Consider the following 19626-nt stretch of genomic DNA (forward strand, 5'->3'; position numbering starts at 1 on the left):
GCTTTACACTTTAGGTAAGTTATTTTTCTCAGACAACAACCAGCATGGGGATTACTCAGAGTTACCACCTTCTGCAACCACTGCCCTTTGGTGTTTGTCCCCCAGGCCACATCTTCCTTGGTTCTCAGAGGTTTCACTTTCAGCTACTTTCAAACTGCAAAGCTCTAAATGTTTCAAACTGGGATGGCTCAACAACATTGTAACCTTGGCCAGGCTCCTAATTTTTTATTAGTGGAGGTAAACATCAAAGAATCTTGGGCTGAATTAGGTGGATTCCTGCAGAGTTCCCATCTTAGATAACAAAGTCTGATGTAAATCTTCAGCCACCAGCAAAGTTACAAAATGCAGATACCAAAATAAAATTTTAAAAGCATTAGGTTCTTCACATTAACAGTAAAATCCATCAATCTATTATCTACCATTTGTTAACCCTTAAAGCACTAATCTTTCAGATAATGCAAGACAATAAATCCAGCAGCCAGCTACAGCATGCAAATTTCATGTGCTTTTTCTTAAAGAATATCTTATTGAATAGTTGCAAAATTTTGAATCTGAAAAAGCAATTTACGTCCCCAACATTGATCTGGAGATAAATACAAAATAAAAAATATATAAACATTATAGAACCTGCTGAAAAAAAACCCTGCAGTGCAAAGCGGTAACAAGGGGAGTTAGAATTAAATTATTTAGACTCCAATAGTTCATTGCAGCTCATTTCATATAACGAAATGCAAAGTACCACTAAAATCAAGAATGTAGGTCATTAGTTATAGGACAGGCAAAGAATTGATTAGGTTTGCTGAGAAAAATAAATTTAACTGGGTTAAAAGGACAATATTTAAAAGTAACAAATACATTTTGGCATACAAAGGACATCAAGCATAGAGAGTGGAGTACTGCTCTTCTGTAAAAAAAGCCTTAAGTTTGTGTTTTAGAAAGAACACTGATAATCTGAAAAGCTGACATAGGAAGCCACAAGGACAAACTACTGATTAGTAAAAATAAACTTTACACTGAGACACCATGACACTAAACAATGACTTCTGTAGAAAGATTAAAAATTACTTAAGCACAATGTGCAAGTATATTTGAGAGATTTCTGATATTTGTTTGTTCCATTTACTAAAGATAAGAAAATACCAGTTAGCTAGAAAATGAAGTCAAGTTACTTTAGAAGAAATACCTTGCAAATTATCCTTGACATGAGGACTACACAACACTGGTATAATTTACATAAAATAATACAGAGCCCACTGGAGTGGCATCAAACATTTAAGCCAAGGATGTTGAGGTTTTCTAGATATGCTCTAGCTTAACCAGATACATAGAGACTAAAGTAGAAATTACAGCTTAAAATGTGACTTCATAATACAAACACATTGGTCCAGAAAATCCCCAATTGTCCCTTCTGCCAATTGAAATCTTTGCATGTTTTTACACCAAACACAGTAGAAAGCCTAACCATGACTGAAGAGTAGGGAGGGTGATAGACTTTAAATCTTAGGCCTTAGCACTGAGAAAAAAGAAGTTTCCAATCTTAGTCTTAAGACTTCCCTAAGGAAGATAAAATATGATCAGGAGTGTCTCAAGTGTTCCGGATTTAAATTTGATTCTCATTCCACAGTTGACACTTTAATTGTGAGGCCTTTCTTAGCCTAACATCTATGAGAGAGCAGAGGTGCTTTGGCAGACACACAATAGCTCTTTGATGAAAGCAGGTTCACATTCACCTGTAACCCTGCCCTCTTTGCTGATTGCTTCTCATTTCTGCCCACCATACACTCTCATACATGTTTGTGCAATGAAGCATTGAGATGGCAATGCTCCTCTTCAGAGGTTTCATATGGATAAAAGATTTTATTCTTAACTGGGTTTTTTTAGTTTTTTTTTTTAAAAAAGGAAAAAAAAAAGGTAACTCAAAATGAAATACACAGACACCTGCATTAAGCAAACACAGTTAGAAAGGCCACAAGGTAAACCCATGTATTTACTGTGTTATATTCCAGGAATCCCATTCCAGTGAAATTCACTGAGTTACTAATGTGATGCAGGGCCAGGTCAATACCACTAGGTCTATCCTTGCTTCCCTCTCTGCTCTCTTTGGAAGCACAGTGGCAGTGACTTGGGAAGGAAGAAGCTCAATCTAGTCCTGTAATTTGAGGCCAGACTGACTCTAATGTGCACTGGCTCTCATCCACGCATGAGATTTGAGGAATCATGAATCAATCATCTTCCAAGGCTGACCAAAGCAGGTCACTTCTGCTGAAGAAAGCAGAGTTTTACTGAGCTGGATCATGTCTTGTGTTGAGGGTACATCACTGTGCAGCAACCCTGTGTGGACTTCACGTGACCAACAGCAGAAATTAAACATAATTTTAAAAAACTAAGAATATGCTGTCTTAAAAATGTGTTTCAGTAATTTGAGATTTCCACTCAGGTTTATGGTAAGGATTCATTATCAACCAATACATCTGACTCGAAACCAAAAGAGAAAGTAAGGGAATGAACAATGAGAAAGGAAACAGGGATTCCTCCTCTATGTATTCTTTCTTAACAGTGTTTCAGTTTTAAAAAATTAAAATAAAATATTAATGACAGTAATTTATTTTGAAGAGAATTTCCTGATCCAGAACAACAATATAGCTAAAAAAAAAAGGTGAGTCAAGCTCTCTTTGGCTCAAAAGTAGGATGTAGATTCAGGGAGAGGTAGAAAGAACAGGGATTTTTTTTAATACAGAAAATAACTTCAGTTCTTAAAAAGTAGATCAAAACTACCACACAAGATACTGACAGTACTATTAGTAATGCTGTGCACAGGAGTTCAACAGGAGTCATCAGAAAGGCTGCACAAAATAAAAAGATTGTCTCCTTGTGCATTTATTTTGGCTTATCTGACTGGATAATTTTATTATATTTGTCCCGTCAATCCACAAAGATTATTCTGAGAACAATTTTTCTGTTAAGTATTTTTAAGAACATGACATAATGTTTTTGATTGTAAGTGGCAATATTCATCACTTATAAACATAGCAGTGCAAAAGGTAGCTATTTAAAAAAAGGTGGCTAAAAACCTAAAACCATCAGACAGGTGATCAGTAGCAGTCAGTGAGCTCTGTCAGGCTGTAAGGTACATTTGGGACAAGTTATTTCAACTGAAAAGATCACAACATACACTTAAGATTAATAACTCATTTTCCATGAAGTCACTGATTAAATGGACATGGTCTACACTTTTATATGTATAAAATATATACTGAAATATATAAAAAAATATATAGTATATATATTTTTTAATTTTGATTTTATGTTTTACTTAATCACTGTTGACAATCTCATCCTTAAGATGCCTACATATTTTTGTTATTTAAGTCTAATTCCATGTTATGCTATAAAGAAATAACACTAACATTCACTAATATTACTTCTCTAATTACTGAGCCTAATATATATTAAAAAATCACTAAAAATTAAACACCGAAAACACGGTAATTACATTCTTTGATTTGGTATCTTAATGTGAAGATGAGGAAGAGCTTTATGAAACACAAACCTGAGGTATTTTTTCTGGAATAGGCTCATTCTGGAGAGCTTGTAGGGCCTTCATTGCAGCATTATGTCTAGCAGCTTGACGGGTCTTTCCTTCACCAAAAAACTCACTGTTGCCAACAGTTAACTGGACATAGAAAATTTTAGGCACTGGGCAGTGATACCTAGAAAGAAGCAATAAAAGGAATACAACAGTAGAAGTTAATCAATGGTAACCATCAATGTTATGTAATATAGAGCATTATCTTTTCTCAGAGAGCAAGACCTTAAACTCAGACACAGGGAGTGCTCCTCAGCAAGGCCAAAAGTAACTCTGACAGCAGCTCCTAAGTGCAAACCAGCTCATTGCCCATACCTGAGGGGCTCTGGAACCAGCACTACCCTTATTTCAGCCCAACAGCCCAGCTCTGCTCTCTCCCTAGTCTGAGTCTTGAGAAGATGAAACCCACAGAGAACCAAAAGCATCAGTGAAAGCCACGCCTGGGTGACAGCTCCTGTCCTACAGGAAAGTGGCATGGAGAAAGAAAAGCTGTGAGGTCTCTCATCTGACACCTGCCAACACAGCTCAGCTCTTGGGGACAACAAAAAGATGGAAGGGAGTGAGACACCTGGACAACATACTTCTAGTCTCTTTTTAAAGCTCACAGATTGAAACTGTTGTAGAGGAGAAGACATTCTCTTCAAAAGTGTAAGAGGGGCAGGGAGAAGCTCTTCTCCAGCACTGTAAGAGTCAAATATTTTCTGGGCACTGAAAGAAAAGCAGCAATCACCAGCACACTGTTTGCCTCTTTTTTTAAATTCCTACAGAAAACTTTCCCAATATAGTGGCAGGGTTTGCTTTTCTGAATATGGCTGAAAGACACTGAAAGAAAGATAAAGGAAAAACCTGAAGATTTTCCTACACACCAGCACAACTACTATTCCTCAAAGAAAGCAGGATTTTTATTCACACCATCAACTCCACATCTCTGTTTTCAGTAGTGAAAATAGCTAACCCAACCTGTCTCTCCCTAACAGACAATGAAGAAAGAGATGTAATCCCATTCAGTGCTTGGGAGGTCCTGTCACACCACTCTGACAACTAAATATAAGAGCTTGTGCACATAATCAGTTTCCACAGAAAAGACATATTCCCCTCCACATGCCACCCAACTCAGAAAAAAGTAATTCAGCACAGATAATTAATTCTAGTCACTGTTAAAATTATAATATATAACATTTCCAAATAGTTCTCTAATTATATTCTACATATGTAAGGGAATTTCCTTCATACTCTTCACTCTGCAATCTACTCAGCCTTTGCTCCTTCCTCAAACAAAGACTCACTCCCCAAACACACTGGAGGTTTAATCCTTGGAAAAATATATATCTATCAGAAATACTTTCTCATTTGTGACAAATGATTTGTACATATTTTACAGCAATGTAAAAAGCCCAGGATTTAAAAAGCTTGGCCACAAACTAGATCCGTTGCAACAAAATTAGAATCCCTCAAAAACACAATAAAGTACTACACTCTTCCTTCTTCCTCTTTAAAGGATCCTTATTAAAGCATGCTCTCTCCATTTTCACCTGTTGATACAGATGATGATTTTTTTGTGATGACTTTCTGACTCTTCATAAATAACTGTAACCAATCTGTTTCAACTATAAAACAAAAAAACCCCCAAAAATTCAGAGACCACTATACTTCTAACCTAAAAAAGTGTTTAATAGCCACTCCAGTCTCAGCAACCCTGAACTTTGTGCCTAGTTCTAAAAAGACATTTATGTTGAAAGAGCAAAACAGCAACACAGGCTCCAACAAGCCCCTGGCTATAGTTGCCTTTACAACGTTCAAAAAAGTTGGTATTTACTCAGCTTTCTTGTCTAGTTCAACAGTTACAGGGAATTATTAAGCTCTGGAAATACATTTACTTATGTACCATTTTCATATTATAAAACTAATATTTTCACACAGAATCACAGAATTGCCACAGCTGGAAAAAGTCTCTAAGATCACTGAGTCCAACCATCAACATCCCCCAGTTACAGAATTAGAGAGATATATATGGAATCAGAAACAAATATATAACATATACCAAACATAGAAATATTATGTATTATATTTTATCAGCTAATATATATAGAGAGCAATATTTAGAATCATTTAAAGAATAACATTTTCAATGACAGAATGAATAACTTAGGTTGAAAAGGCTCCTGGAGGTTATCTGGTCCAATACAGCACCCAAATGCTGCTCTCTAAGCTCTTCCTTACTTGTGTGCATACACTTGGGGTGGGACCCCTTCAGCTCTGTTCTGTTGGTTTTAGGGTTTCTCTTGCCAACATCACCCTTTGCCTGCTAACTGGATCCATCACTTCCCCATGTGGTTGTAGGTCAGCTGCACTCTCTGTCACATTAAAGCTCTCTTGGCAGCACTGGCCAACCTGCTGGCAAAGATGCTTTCCTCACTTGGTCAGGTGGCTCCTGCCTCTTCTAAGCATTGATCACTAAAAGAGGTTTGTAAAAATCAAATCTCTCTAATCATGTGTCCATGTGTCCTCTTACAGTACCACTGGTGCCCACAATGAAGAGAAGTGGCAGGACACAATCTGAAGGACAGACAATCCTTGGCACACTATCCAGAGTGTCCCAATCCAAGCTCTCAGTGAGAAGCCAACCTCCCTAGACAGCAGGTCTAGGTGGCCTCCATCCCCTGCAATAGGAAGTTGCCCAGTATCATCACTTGCTCCTTTCTTCTGGTGGTGATGCAGAGCTCAGATTTGGCTGGACTGGATGCTTTTGATAGCTCTCCTGTCCTCATCTGATGCCATGGCACTGAAATTTTAGTTGCAGATCTGCAGCCTTTCCAGCCCAGTAAGCACTGATTCTCCCTGCATCTCCTTTGGTATGGTTGGGGATTCAGGCTGTTGTACCTGCAGGGTCTCAGAGAAGCCCCAGCTGATGTCCTACTCAGCAGCTCTAGTGTTGTCAGCAGAGTTTGCCTGACATCTTCCTGCATTTCCTTTACTTGCTAATACAAATCCTCTGACACTGCACACCTCCTGCAGACACGACCACAGTCTCTATATCCCAGCTAAAGCTCTGAAGCTAAATCTGACTCAAGGTCTCTGATTTATCAGGGGCAGCTGCTCCAGACTGTGCTAGGAAGTGTGCCACGTGGCACAGCCCCACGGCTGATCACACAAACACTGTCCTCCTCCTCAGCAGTGTTTCTGGTCCCCTTCTGTGTGAATTGCTGTGCAAACTGCTGCATCTGCAGGCTGTCTCTGGGAGCCTGTACTCTCTAAGCCCTGAACTTTCATGTGCTTCTCCCTAGTGCCTGCTGAAAGGGTGCTGGACCCTCTTTAATCAGGAGACAGCTGGGAGGAAAACTCAGTGCAGCTTTTATCAGGAGTAGCTGGCATAGCTTGTTGGCAGCTGTTAGAGCTTGCCAGAAGCCACAGCCTCCTGCAGCAACAGCCACCCTCAAGTTCCTCCTCCCAGCACCCCAAATGAAGTCCTCAGAAGATCCAGAACTAGAGCCTGGAAACCTGCTGCCTCTGTTAGCTGCAGCTTAGCACAGGATAAGCTCTGTCTCACAAAAGCAGTTGGCACCTTGATAGTACACCCCACCTCATTACTTCATAATCCTCTTTAAAGAAAAAGAAATGTGGTAGTGCTGCTAGCAGCTACCTACATTTAGGGGAAATACAGCATCCATCAGAAGTTCCTGTTTCTTGTTGAGTTACTAAACCTACCTTTCCCTCCATCGTATGGAAAAGAGGAAAGCACACGAACCTTAACCCACCTTATAAACTCAGATGCCATAACAAAACCTCTATTTTTCCCTTCTCTCTCCCCACCTTTTCTTTTAAAGAGTGTTTAGGGAGCTATTTATGTGATAATATGGAAAAATTATATTCAGCCTGTGGCTCTAGAGCCTCATGCAGCTCTTTGGCATGGGCAGAATGATTAGGTTTTTGCATGGTTTTGATTAAACTTTTTCTTTTTTTTTTTCTTGCTCAGCTTGGCCTCAAGTAAAGTTAACAGAGCACTGATAACACGAACATTGCCAGGAAAGTGCAAAGAAGCACCTGAAATCCATAGAAAATGGATCGAATCTGTGAGAATATTGGCTTCTCTACAACATGGAGTGTGTCAAATAGAAACAAAACATCCTCCTCTTCTCAGTGGTAAGGACAGAGACGGAATTTACAAAAGCCTTAAAAGTAGTCATAATATTACAGTCTGAAAGTACAGTGCAACAATTAAAACAAGTATTAATATGGAATGATTTCACATCCTGAAGATGCACACTCATGTAAGGAACAATCCCAAGCAAACTTAAGATATATCTGCCACTGATCATTAATAAACCTTCCCAGTATATTACATTTTACCATTACTGAAAAGGTCTGAAAACAATAACAAACTTGAGAATTTTTATCCAGAATTTTCTGATATCATGCAATAACATATCAGCACAGTATTTTCTGTCCCACGAACACTCCATGTCACTCCCACACTCCTCAGCCCTCTGTTCAGTCACGGAACTGGAACAGGAAGGATTTCCAACAGCAACGTTTCTTGTATGGACTCATCAGGTCTCTGAAAGTTTTAAAGCTACCCATTTTTAAAGAATATGCATCTCCCTGCATTCCACATGGCAGCTGCAAAGGCTAGGATTTTCCTTTGGAGAAAATTTTTATGTGAAAAAGATTCACGGTGATACTGGCCGGGTACTTAGAGCACAAGCTGAGAGACACAACCAAAGAACAGAAGATTACAAGACCAGAAGACAACAAAAGGACATGAGAAATGACACATTCAATTGAAAGAAAACATAAAGTGACATAGGGTAATACTTTAACAGCCAGTCAAATCTAACATATTAAAACAAGTTAATTTTCATCTGCCTCTTCTAGACATTTGAGATATCCCCCCAGTCAGAGGACTGGAAAGCAGGTTCTCTTTATTCCCTTTAAGTTTCCTAATTTTCAGCTAATGGTCAACCTGAAAAAGGATATTTGCACTATGACTGTGACCTTGAATGCCAAGTTTCAGCAACAAGTAAATATTTACAACTGGTTATAAACCCCTAAAAATAGGGGTTCATAGCAGAAATGCTGACAGACCTTAACTAAGTTGGTGTTAGCGGGCGCCACTATAATTAAATAAATCACCAAGGTCTGTTGACAATTAGAAAACTCATTTTGGTTTGCCACAGAGACAAACAAAAATTCTGTTCATTATAATTTTACTGGAATATGATGTCATAACATGTAAGCATACTGAAACAATCTGCTGTTTTTCTAGCCAAAATATTAATTGCATACTAAGGAGCCCTTGGGGCCTCTTCCTTTTTGGCCATCAAATCCACACACACAAAGACAAATAAAGTATTAGTACATATGTTATGTGCTTATACTGCATTTCCTGCATTTCTCTGGATTCCTCAATAGCATAAATGTTCCTGATAAATATTGTTACTTTGCTCCTAGAAAGGAAAAAAACCCCCAAAACAAGTGCAAGCTACAGCTCATAGAAACCAGGAAGCTTATGTAGATTTAGCCTCCTTTGCTCACTTAAAATACTTCAGTGAGGTTTTGTCTAAGTTCTAATGGCCTATGTATTCTTCAGCTATGTAAAAAAGAACAAACCCAATTGCTTCCCCACTTCACAAGTTTTATAGGAAGTATTACCCTATTCCCATTTCACAATGCAAAGTGAAGAGGATCAGGGACCATTTTGGCCTAGATGAAGGCCACAAAAATAAGAGATACAGCATGGTGCAGGAAGGTAATTCTTCAGATCACAGTTCTGTGTTGAAAGGGTCATTCTCTGCACTTTTTCCCTCTGGCTCCTTTTCCATACCAACTCAATCAAGTTGCCAGCCCTGGTAACATCACTTAATCAAGAAAATTCTGTGAGTTTTGAAAATGGAGAGATAAGAGAACCAAAGACCACGCAGGGGAGTGAGCAGCATCACTTGCTGTGAACAACTTTTTGTCTGTAACATTTGAAATTCCTCTAGGGGAACAAGTTGCTTAGTGCAGCTGTTCCCTGGCCATGCCCTATTTTTCTAAGCAGTCCATTAGCCACGTGTGTTTCTTACAGATGTGAGTTCTATGTTTTGAAGGAGGAAACATGCAGGACAGCCACTTCTGTCTTCATACAGTCCACCTTCTGGTTCTTTCAGCAGGCCCACAACAACACCTGGGAACAATGAGGCTCTCTTTTCCAAACACTCCTTTTAGGAACTACAGTCTATTATCTCAGAATGAGTCTAGCTGTCCTTTTCTAGATTACCTTTAAGCCCCTCCAGACATTATTAATGTAAAGAGAGCAAGACAAGGCACTACATACCGCTTTTAGCTACAGACACCCCTTAGTAGATGGAAAGATAATTTTCAAAACTTTGTATCTATCTGATTTATTTATATAGCCTGCTACTGTTTTCTCCTTTCTAATGTTGCCCTTCCCTCACCTACCCAGAGATAAAAAAAAAAAAAAAGAAAAATCATGTATCCTTGTCCTAGATTATCCTTACTTTGAAAAATGGTTTTAAACTATAATCCAGATCTCTAAAACTTTAAAATTAATTTAATTGATTCTGACTAACGCAATATTTTTTCTCATTTTTTTTTTGTTCTGTTTACCCACCAAGTTGAGCTTTCTCATTCCCTCTCAGTCTTTGCTTTGCCAGGGTTCAAGTCAAGGTATTTAAGCAGTCATCTATATAAAGGGCCATCCACTATTCTGATAATCCTTCACACCCTTCCCTGAACGTGCCCCGGTTCTTAAATGAGTCAAGAATGTATACAATGTACCATATGAAAGAGTCACAGTGTTCTGTACAGTAGCAATCTTTATAAATCTTTAGCAGAAATATCATGCTCAACACATCTTCAAAATTACACAGGTTTTTCCTCTGGTTCAATTCCATCCGTTGTCTTTAGTTCACCTTCTAAATAATTAAGAATACTAGATACCACTCCTCTTCTGGGATTTCCAACTGAATAACCCTGAGGTGACAGCAGCATTAATACTACTGGTACCTATGATCTTAATGTTAATATTATACTGGAAAGTAAAGTCTCACCCAGTTTCTAATGTATCAGCCCTCACGATCATCCAACTCTTCCTGCACATCTTTTTCTTCCTGTGTAGCCATGATGCCTTCTACAACCCATGAACATTTTCCTACTTTTTGTGCAAACACCCTTAATGAAGATAATTAAAAAGGTTGATTCTAAAACTTGAAGAGCTGCACTTAATGTCTTCCAAACCACGTTTGATTTGAAATACTGCCGATTTTTTTTTCTCCTTTCCCACCTTGCATTTCTCATAGAAATCCTCATCTCTTTCAGTTTAATGAAAACAGTATCCTTATCTAGTGCTATAAAATGCTGAACCAAATCCCACAAATCTAAGATTTACTTTACCTAAAAATGAGTTAACACATAACATCCAAGGTTAACATATCAGTCAGGCATAATCTATCTCCAGTATACAATGACTTAGTGCTGAGTTTTATCCTTTTTTACTTCCATGTCTTTCTTTATTCTTTCTTTAAACTTTGTGCTGAGTCTTTGAATATTTCATGAAGTTTACAATGATTCTCTGTTCTTTTTTTTTTTTCTCTTTTTTAATCTTCTTTTTTTAGGCTAGAGACTGTGTTGTTCCTTCAAGCAGTATGACCAACTTAATCAAAAAAATTGACTCATGTTTTTACGATCACAATATTGAAACATTCCTGAATAAAAAACAAAAGGGAGGGGGATTCAGTGTAACATAACATTATCTAATGTGAGATCTTCCTCAGAGAATTTGTGATGACAAGATGATAATATTGCCACATCACCGTATCTCTGAATTCCAAGTTGCTCATTACAGACATTTGTAATAGAAATAGAAACATACTCTCTGCATGTACCACTAGTTGGATTACTATTTGCAGTAAATATGTACATCCACAAGTAAAAAAGTTGCTCATTAAAAGTAATTAGAAGAAATCAACAGAAAGCTAGGGACATTAGAAGTTAAATGCTTTAACAGTCACAATTTAATCTGACAAGTAATACAGCAAACATATTGAGCCAGCAATGCAGCATTTGTTATAGAGAGATGTTCCCATACAAAGTAAGATCAGATCTCTGCTTACACATTTATTGCTTTCTCTCCTTCACTCTAAAGCCTAAAAGTCTACAGAAGTACTTCCCAAAGTGACAGAAGTATCTCAAAACCAGCCTGAATACCTTTAAAACAATGAAAATTGAGTGCAAGAGATATGAGAGGAAAAATATGAAAAAGGATAACATGAAATAATAGGAAAAGGACCTAAGGAAAAAAAACTATCATGAGATGAAACTTCAAAAGTACTGTATGTTGGAAACTAAGGTAGAAAAAAGAAATTAAAAACAACAATCAAAATCAAGAAGTGAGTAAAGAACAAAATGTTATGGGCCTCTGCAGAAGTATTTTTATCTATCAGCTGAATAGCCAAGTAACGAAAATGGTCAACACAACTTCAACTCATTCTTGACTGCAAAAATAGTATAAGTAATATAAGAATATAAAAATACTGCCAGAGTTTAAGGCATTGGAAAATGTCAAGTGGACAATGTTGAAATGAAGATGGAGGCTGGGCGGAAGAAAAGATAAATACAAGGAAAAAGAAAATGTTCTTCTCTGTGACACAAAACCAAGCACAATAAGAATAAAAAGGGAAAACATAATGAAGCTGTGATGTACACTGTATACTTAGAGGTTAAAGCAGACATCCAGAAGACAAACATCTCAAACTCTTATCTACTTCAACTCATAAAATTTCCCATGAACTGTATTACCCACTAATCTTTACAAGCATGCAGAGTGGTTACTGAGAATGCTGTCCAAATACCCATTACAGTAAAAGAACATAAACAATGTTGCATATCTGACTACAATATCATTTTCCTTCTACATAAGATACTTATGTTAAAAAAAAAAATCATGTCACTTGCCAGCCTAGAGACTAAGCAAATGAGAGAATGAAGTACCTCATTCATTTAATTTTATCATATATTTATACTGGTAATATAATACTAATAAAAATGCTACTAACAAAATCTTTTCAGGCTAGGACTTCAGAGGAACCAGTTAACCTAAAAGTTCACAGAGGAAGAAGACTCAAGAAAGCTCACAGTGATTCCCATCATACAAATTCACCCCACTTGAAATAACTGGTGTATCTTGGGCTATCTTGGGCTGACTGAAAGTAAGGGCAAACTGAAAAAAACCACACTCAATTCTAGCTTAATGAGCCACCTCTCAGCAGATGAGTGAAGTTAACTGAGCATAAGCACTATCCTACCTCTCCAGTTACTGTCCCTGCATGCTCTGAAAAAGTATTAACACAGCCAGCTACAGCTTCTGTCCAGAAATCTGCCCATCTGTGCCATCAGACTTGCAAAGGAATGAAATGTGAGTTAAAGAGAGCTTGGTCAATTGGAAAGGGAGTGCATTTTGTGTTGCCCTGCACTGATCCTATCAGGATGCTGAAAAGCACATGGATGGCCTTATGATGGAACCTTTATCTACACCTGGGAGAAGACTAGCAGCAGTCTGTTAATCAATCACACTGAAGCCTGGAAGGGGCAAAAAGATCAGAAAGCAAAAAGATGAGTGGTGAAGTCTTTCAGTGCTTTGATTCCTTTCTACTTAAAAGCATTTTAAAAAGCAGATTTCCTAGGGAAGCCTATTCATGACTAGCAGATGTAATGCTCTTTCAATTTTCCAACTTTAATAGGGGTAATGGTGCTACACCAATGACTGGCAAGTAAATATAAATTCAATGCTAATAAAATCTTAAAAGTGATACCACGAGGGTGAAGCAGGAGCAGTCACATTCATGACCAAGCCATGAGCAGAAAGCTTCTCCAGGAGAATACTGTGGGAAACAGTGTCAAAGGCTTTTCTGAAGTCTAGTAAAAGACAGAATCATAGAATCATAGAGTGGCTGCAGTTGGAAGAGACCTCAAAGATCACCTAATCCCACCTTCCCTGCATGGGGAGGGACAACTCCCACTAGACCAGGTTGTTCAAAGCCCCATCCAACCTTGTCTTAAACACTTCCAGGAGAGGGGTATCCACCAAGGTCAGGCTTACAGGACAGTAGATCCTCAGATCCTCAGTCCAGTTCTTCGTGTGGATGGGCATCACATTTGCCAATCTCCAGCCTACTGGGATTTTCCCAGTCAGCCAAGATTGCTGATAGATGATAGAAAGTGGCTTGGTGAGCACTTCTGCCAGCTCCCTCAGTACCCTTGGGTGGATCCAATGTGGCTCATAGTTTTGTGTATGTTTAAGTGGTGCAGCAGCTCACTGCCCATCTCCCCTTGGATTATGGAGACTTCATTCTGCTCCCCATCCCTGTCATCTAGATCAGGGGACTGTGAACAACAGTCTTACTACTAAAGACTGAGATAAAAAAGGTATTAAGTACCTCAGACTTTTTTTGTCATCCTTTGTCACTATGCCTTTCCCTGCAACAAATAAAGGATAGAGAATCTCCTTAGACTTCCTTTTGTTGCTATATATTTACAGAAACACTTTTTGTCTGTCAGTAGCCAGACTAAGTTCTGGTTAGGCTTTGGCCCTTCTAATTTTCTCCCTCCATAACCTCATGACATCCCTGTAGCCCTCCTGAGTTACCTGCCCCTTTTATGGCCCCAGAGGCAATAACTCACCTTTAATTCCTGAGTCCCAGCCAAAGCTCTCTGTCCAGCAAGGCTGGTCTTCTTCCCTGCTGGGTTGTTTTTCAGCAGAAGGGGACAGCCTGCTCCTGAGCCTTTAAGATTTCCTTCTTTAAGAGTGTCCAGCCTTCCTGGACTCCTTTGAGCTTCAGGACTGTCTCCCAAAGGACTCTGTCAACCAGTGTCCTAAACAGGCCAAAGTCTGCTCAACAGAAGTCCAAGGTGGCAGTTCTGCTGATCCTCCTACTTAATTAGCCAAGAATTGAAAATTCTAGAATTTGATGATTTCTATGCCCAAGTCAGCCTCCAATCATCACATCACTCACAAGTCCTTCTCTGTTCACAAAAAACAGATCAAGCAGGGCATCTTCCCTGGTTGGGCCACTCACCAACTGTGTCAAGAAGTTGTCTTCCACACACTCCAGGAACCTCCTAGACTGTTTCCTCTATGCTGTATTGTATTTCCACAAAAAGTCTGGTAAACTGAAGTCCCCCACAAGAGCAATGGATAGAGATTGTGAGACCTCTCCAAGCTGCTTATAGAAAATTTTGTCTGCCTCTTCATCCTGGTTGGGTGATCTATGACAGACTCCCACCACCATATCTGCCTTACCAGCCCTCACCCTGATTCTTAGCCATAAACATTCAATCCTATCATTACCATCATTAAGCTCTAGACACTCATAACACTCCCTAATACACAGGTACCTCAGGGCCTCTCCTTAGTTGCTTCAGAAGACTTCAGTCCCTTTCTGATGATCACATGTGTATCCAAAATTGTCATTATGATCTTAGTAAACAGGGTCATCACAGAGATTACCTTTACTGCATGGAACTAAGGCTCAGCTGCTGATGCCCATCTCCTTAAGAATTCCCATTTCTGTTTCTCTGACACTAATGTCAGGCTTGAATCTAAATCACTAAGACTCCACTTTCTCCACTTTATCTGGAAATGAGCCTCAAAGCTAAGAGAGCTTTGCTTTGGGGTTTTTTCCTCCCACGATGATTTCCCTTTTGATCACAACACTGGGGGATCCAGCCCCATTTCAGTAAAACAAATCCTGACAGACCAAAGCGCCAAAGTACCTGATGCTGTGAGTGCAGCTATCCTGTCAATGATGAAACCCAACATAAACTGGCATCTTACAAAAATATCCTAAAAAGACAAGCAGATCTTTAGAAGATCATGGGAATTAGCATTTCAGAAATTATGTTCATTTTCTTTCACAGAATACAAGCAGCCACCAAAACCCCTGCTGTAGCCTGAAGAGAAACTGTAACACAATTGTTAACTGTAACACAGATGCCAGTGAGAAGTTCTCCATACATTCTGTCATAAAAGAATATTGAAAACCTTTCCTGAGAAAATATAGTATTTCCTCAATCAATGGCAGAACTTTCAGTTCAAAACAGATGAACTTCTTGGACTAGGATAGAGTACAATTCCAGTCAGATCTTACTGACTAATAAATTAATCTATTAAAAATTAGCCACCAACCTTCTTTCTGCTTGTTCCCCTCAGGAAAATTATGACAGCCTCTGAAACTAATGTTTGAGCTGTAACACCAATTCATTTGAGTCATTACCAAAAAAAACAAGTAGAGAATGTGTTTACTCATAACCATTGCTCAGGTTCTGGACACAGCAGAAAGGTCATAAAAAGAAGGGAGATGAAGTAGTCTTGGTTCCGTTGAACCTCGTATCTTCCCAGATCTCCTGCCTGAAATATCCACAGTTCAGCAGAAGTACAGAAAAAAATACAAGTGTAAATAAAAAGCTAACTGTGGGAAAAAGAAACACACCCAAAAATGTTCCAGCTCCTGGAAGAGATTCTGAATCTGTGCTTATTTTTACATGCACCAACAATATTAGTTTTCTGTCTGTATCCTGAAAGTAAAGCTGCCTTAAAACAATCAGGTCTAGAGGAAGCAGTGAGGGACACCCAGTGAGCTGCAAAGCCAACAGAGTGAACAGATTCACAAGGCACTGGGGCAGGCTCTTGGTTCTGAAGACCTTTGAATAAGAGGATCTACAGGAACTCAAACAGAAAAGCAATGCTGACAAATAGACATTAAGTTTCCAAGGATGAGGAAGATCTGTATTTCACCTCTTTATGCTTTTCAGCCTAAGTGAGAATTTAAAAAGTCATGGCTGAAACTTCGATATGCAGATGTGGGGCCAGATGTACCTTCTCCAGAGCACAGAATGATCTGGGGAATCTGAGCACTCAAGACCAGGTTGGATGGGGCCTCGAGCAACCTCATCTTTGGAAGGTGTCCTTGCCCATGCAGGGGGGTTGGAACTAGATGATCTTTAAGGTCCTTTGCAGCCCTAGCCATTCTATGATATGATGTGCTAAAAACCCAAAGAAAATGATCTATCAAACCCTTGTGCCAGTTTGAAGCTTCAGGAGAAATATGAAAATGTGAGCCAAGGACCACAAAAGGACTGAGCAGTCCTCTTACAGGACAGAATATGAAAGCAAGTGGTTTGAGGAGCCCACTATATCGTGAATGAAAAGGAAGAAAAATATTTGTAACAATAAGGTACTGAGACTCAGGAGGTCCTCTGTAAATAGATGCAGAGGTCACTGAGAAAACTATGTAATCCTGATTGAAGATAGTCTAGAAAAACTCAGTGGTGCAAACTGTCATGATTTAAGTACCACATTTTAGACATGAAGAGTGATGAGGTATTTAAATTCTCTACATCTAAGCCTAAAAATATTTGAATGATACCAGGTAAATGCATTGATTTGGAGAAAGAAGAGACACTGTTTTGGGAATACCACCTGCAAAGTTTCCTCTATATTCTATCAGCTTTATTTTTAGTATATATAACATTATTGCAACAGCTGTCAATATAATGCTGTTAATATACTGAAGATTATATATTTTATTGATCCCTGATAGGTTAAATGCACCTATTAACACAATGCATGGTAGTGACAGGATGCATTTGTCAGAAGGATTACATGGACACTGTGCCAGGACATGCCACCTAACACCATTTTGTGAGCACTGTGAAGCTTCACTGTAATAAGGTGAGGAGACTGCAGAAAAAAGCACTTCCTAACAGAATTTAATGGAGTCTGTAGATCCCACAGAAGGATCTGGATTTTCTGATCCCAGATACTCTATGTATTGTTAGGATTTAAAACGCTGTAGAAACTAAACATTAGCTGTCAAAAATTTTATTGCAGGAATAAATATCCTCTGTCGTTTAAGGAATTTTTATAGTTTTTTTAAAGCCAACCATACTAATCACCATTGTCTAAACTGATAGCTACTGGCAATGGCAAAGCTCATCACCTGCAAGCTCCCTTGCCACTGTTCTTTTGGGAAAACTATCTTAAGACAAACAGATGTTTCTGCTGTTTTAAACCAACAGGAAATGGACTGACTTTCTCCTTTTTCCTTTCCTAGAAACAAATACTACCAAAGAAAAATCCTAGCACAGCTGTACTCAACACTTTCCTTATAACAATATGTCCGTGTGGGAGGCAGGCAATGAGTGGGAACAAACAGGCCAGGGGAAGTAAAACGTAGTATGCAGAAGATGAGCACAAAGAATTCATTTAAAAGTCTGTGAGTGGACTATTACAGTGTATTTTTGATACATTACCAGGGTAGTAACAGTGTGATGTACAAGATTTAAGACATGATCTGAATGCTGTCTTGACTAGTAATGTACAAAACTGAATCAATAATCAGCTGGTGATCTCAATCCCTTCCAAGTGAACAGATGTTCAAATCCTCACAAAGCTTCACTGCCACGAACAAACTGCAGGTTTGGTGGCCTTATCTTTAAGGAAATATCTTTAAGTCAAGCCTGAGAAATGAAATAATATGGTGAAATGCAGAATTCTTGATGCCTTTGTGTGCATAAGCCAAACACTCAGCTTTGACTGACTGACAAACTGGCACCTTTTACTTGCATTAGATTTACGTTAAAAAGGGAAAATGCTGTTGAAGTCATTGCATTACAGCCTCAATCATTATAGAAGAAAATGATAAGACAAAACATTGCAACAAACCTGGCTTTAATTAATTTATCCTGGAATTATGATATTTTAAAGTAATGAAAAGCTACAGAACAGAAAAAGGCAACTTTTGAAAGTGCTTCTGTGGTAAAATTCTTGCACCAAAACACAAATTCATGCTGCCATCTAATGGCCTAAAAAAGCTGTTTCCAGCTAAACAATTAAATTGCTAATCAGAACAATCAGTTGCTTTACTCTTAGGACTATTATTTCTTTCTCTACATTTTAACTCTCTGAAATCTGTATTTGTTGTTCAGAATGAAATTACACTTTATTTAAGGAGATATAACCCATGTAATAAAAGTCTAAATTTCTATTTCCAAGCAGTTTTTAATACTTCTTCTAAAAGGGTTTTTGTCCAAAAGGTTGGGAGGAGGGCAAGGAAGGCAGAAACAGCTTTTTGAAAAGTCAGTCTGTAAACATCTCTATCATCACTTCTCTTAATCCATAAAATGCAGATTTTAAGGACAAAACCTTGCAATATTCACTAGAAAAGTAGGCAACCCTGGATTCTTTCTGGCCTTTTTAGAGGGATGTTGTACCCTATGGGTGAAGTCTGAAGCTGGTAATTGTAGCAAGGTAAAAAACCCCTGTGCCACCCCACACTGCTACTAACCAAGGGGTTTAACCTGTGAATCACTCAGCTAAATGCAACAGGCTTCAGAACCCAGGGTCTACTACAACTGGGGAGCAAGGGCACTGGTGTCCACAGCACAAGAGCTTTTGGCACCAAAATGTTACTTTGTTCAGTTCAAAGGCATTTCAGTGCTTGCATATCTTCCTGCTCCTTAGAACTGTTACTACCTTACCCAGCTCCGTCCCTGAAGAGTTTGTTCTGATCTTTTTCATCCCCACATCCCTCTGGGGAAAGGTTTTTTAGCTTTTTCCAGTCCTTCTGCTGTGACAGTCAGATGACTGCAACTATAGCACTCATAACATTATTATAAACAACATTTCTCAGAGTAGGATTCAGTTCTGGATTCAGATGCTTACACTGAGGTACTTAAGGTAGCATGGAGAAACTAAGTTGCTATTACAGTAAAGCTCTGGAGAGATCCATAGAAAATGGAGACATCCTAGTTTGCAGCATCATAAACTAAGTTCTGCTCTAGCGACTGCTCTAACTCTATCTTTCACTGGTTATACTGGGAGACTGGGTTTGTAGTGAACAGGCAAAGGCTATGTGAAAGGCATCTGAATTTGGACTTGAAACCCACCAGCACCGTAAAGAACAGCACCTAGGTTCCTAAACAGAAGCATGTAGTACCATTTGAGATGCAGTCTGACCTAAGACATCCACGTGATGTGACACAGG

General features: G+C 38.7%; 1 protein-coding gene across 3 annotated transcripts in view; it reads right to left on the reverse strand.

Annotated features, from left to right (window-relative positions):
• The window catches only part of STAU2 (staufen double-stranded RNA binding protein 2), a 141757-nt gene that overhangs the window by 107752 nt on the left and 14379 nt on the right, over nt 1-19626 (reverse strand). For all 3 annotated transcript variants that reach the window (XM_071737786.1, XM_071737784.1, XM_071737785.1), the window contains exon 5: nt 3551-3710. In XM_071737786.1, coding sequence (XP_071593887.1) covers nt 3551-3710 — 160 coding nt within the window. The remainder of the gene's footprint in view (nt 1-3550; nt 3711-19626) is intronic.

This window comes from Heliangelus exortis, chromosome 2, assembly GCF_036169615.1.
Source record: "Heliangelus exortis chromosome 2, bHelExo1.hap1, whole genome shotgun sequence".
NCBI classification, from domain to species: Eukaryota; Metazoa; Chordata; class Aves; order Apodiformes; family Trochilidae; genus Heliangelus; species Heliangelus exortis.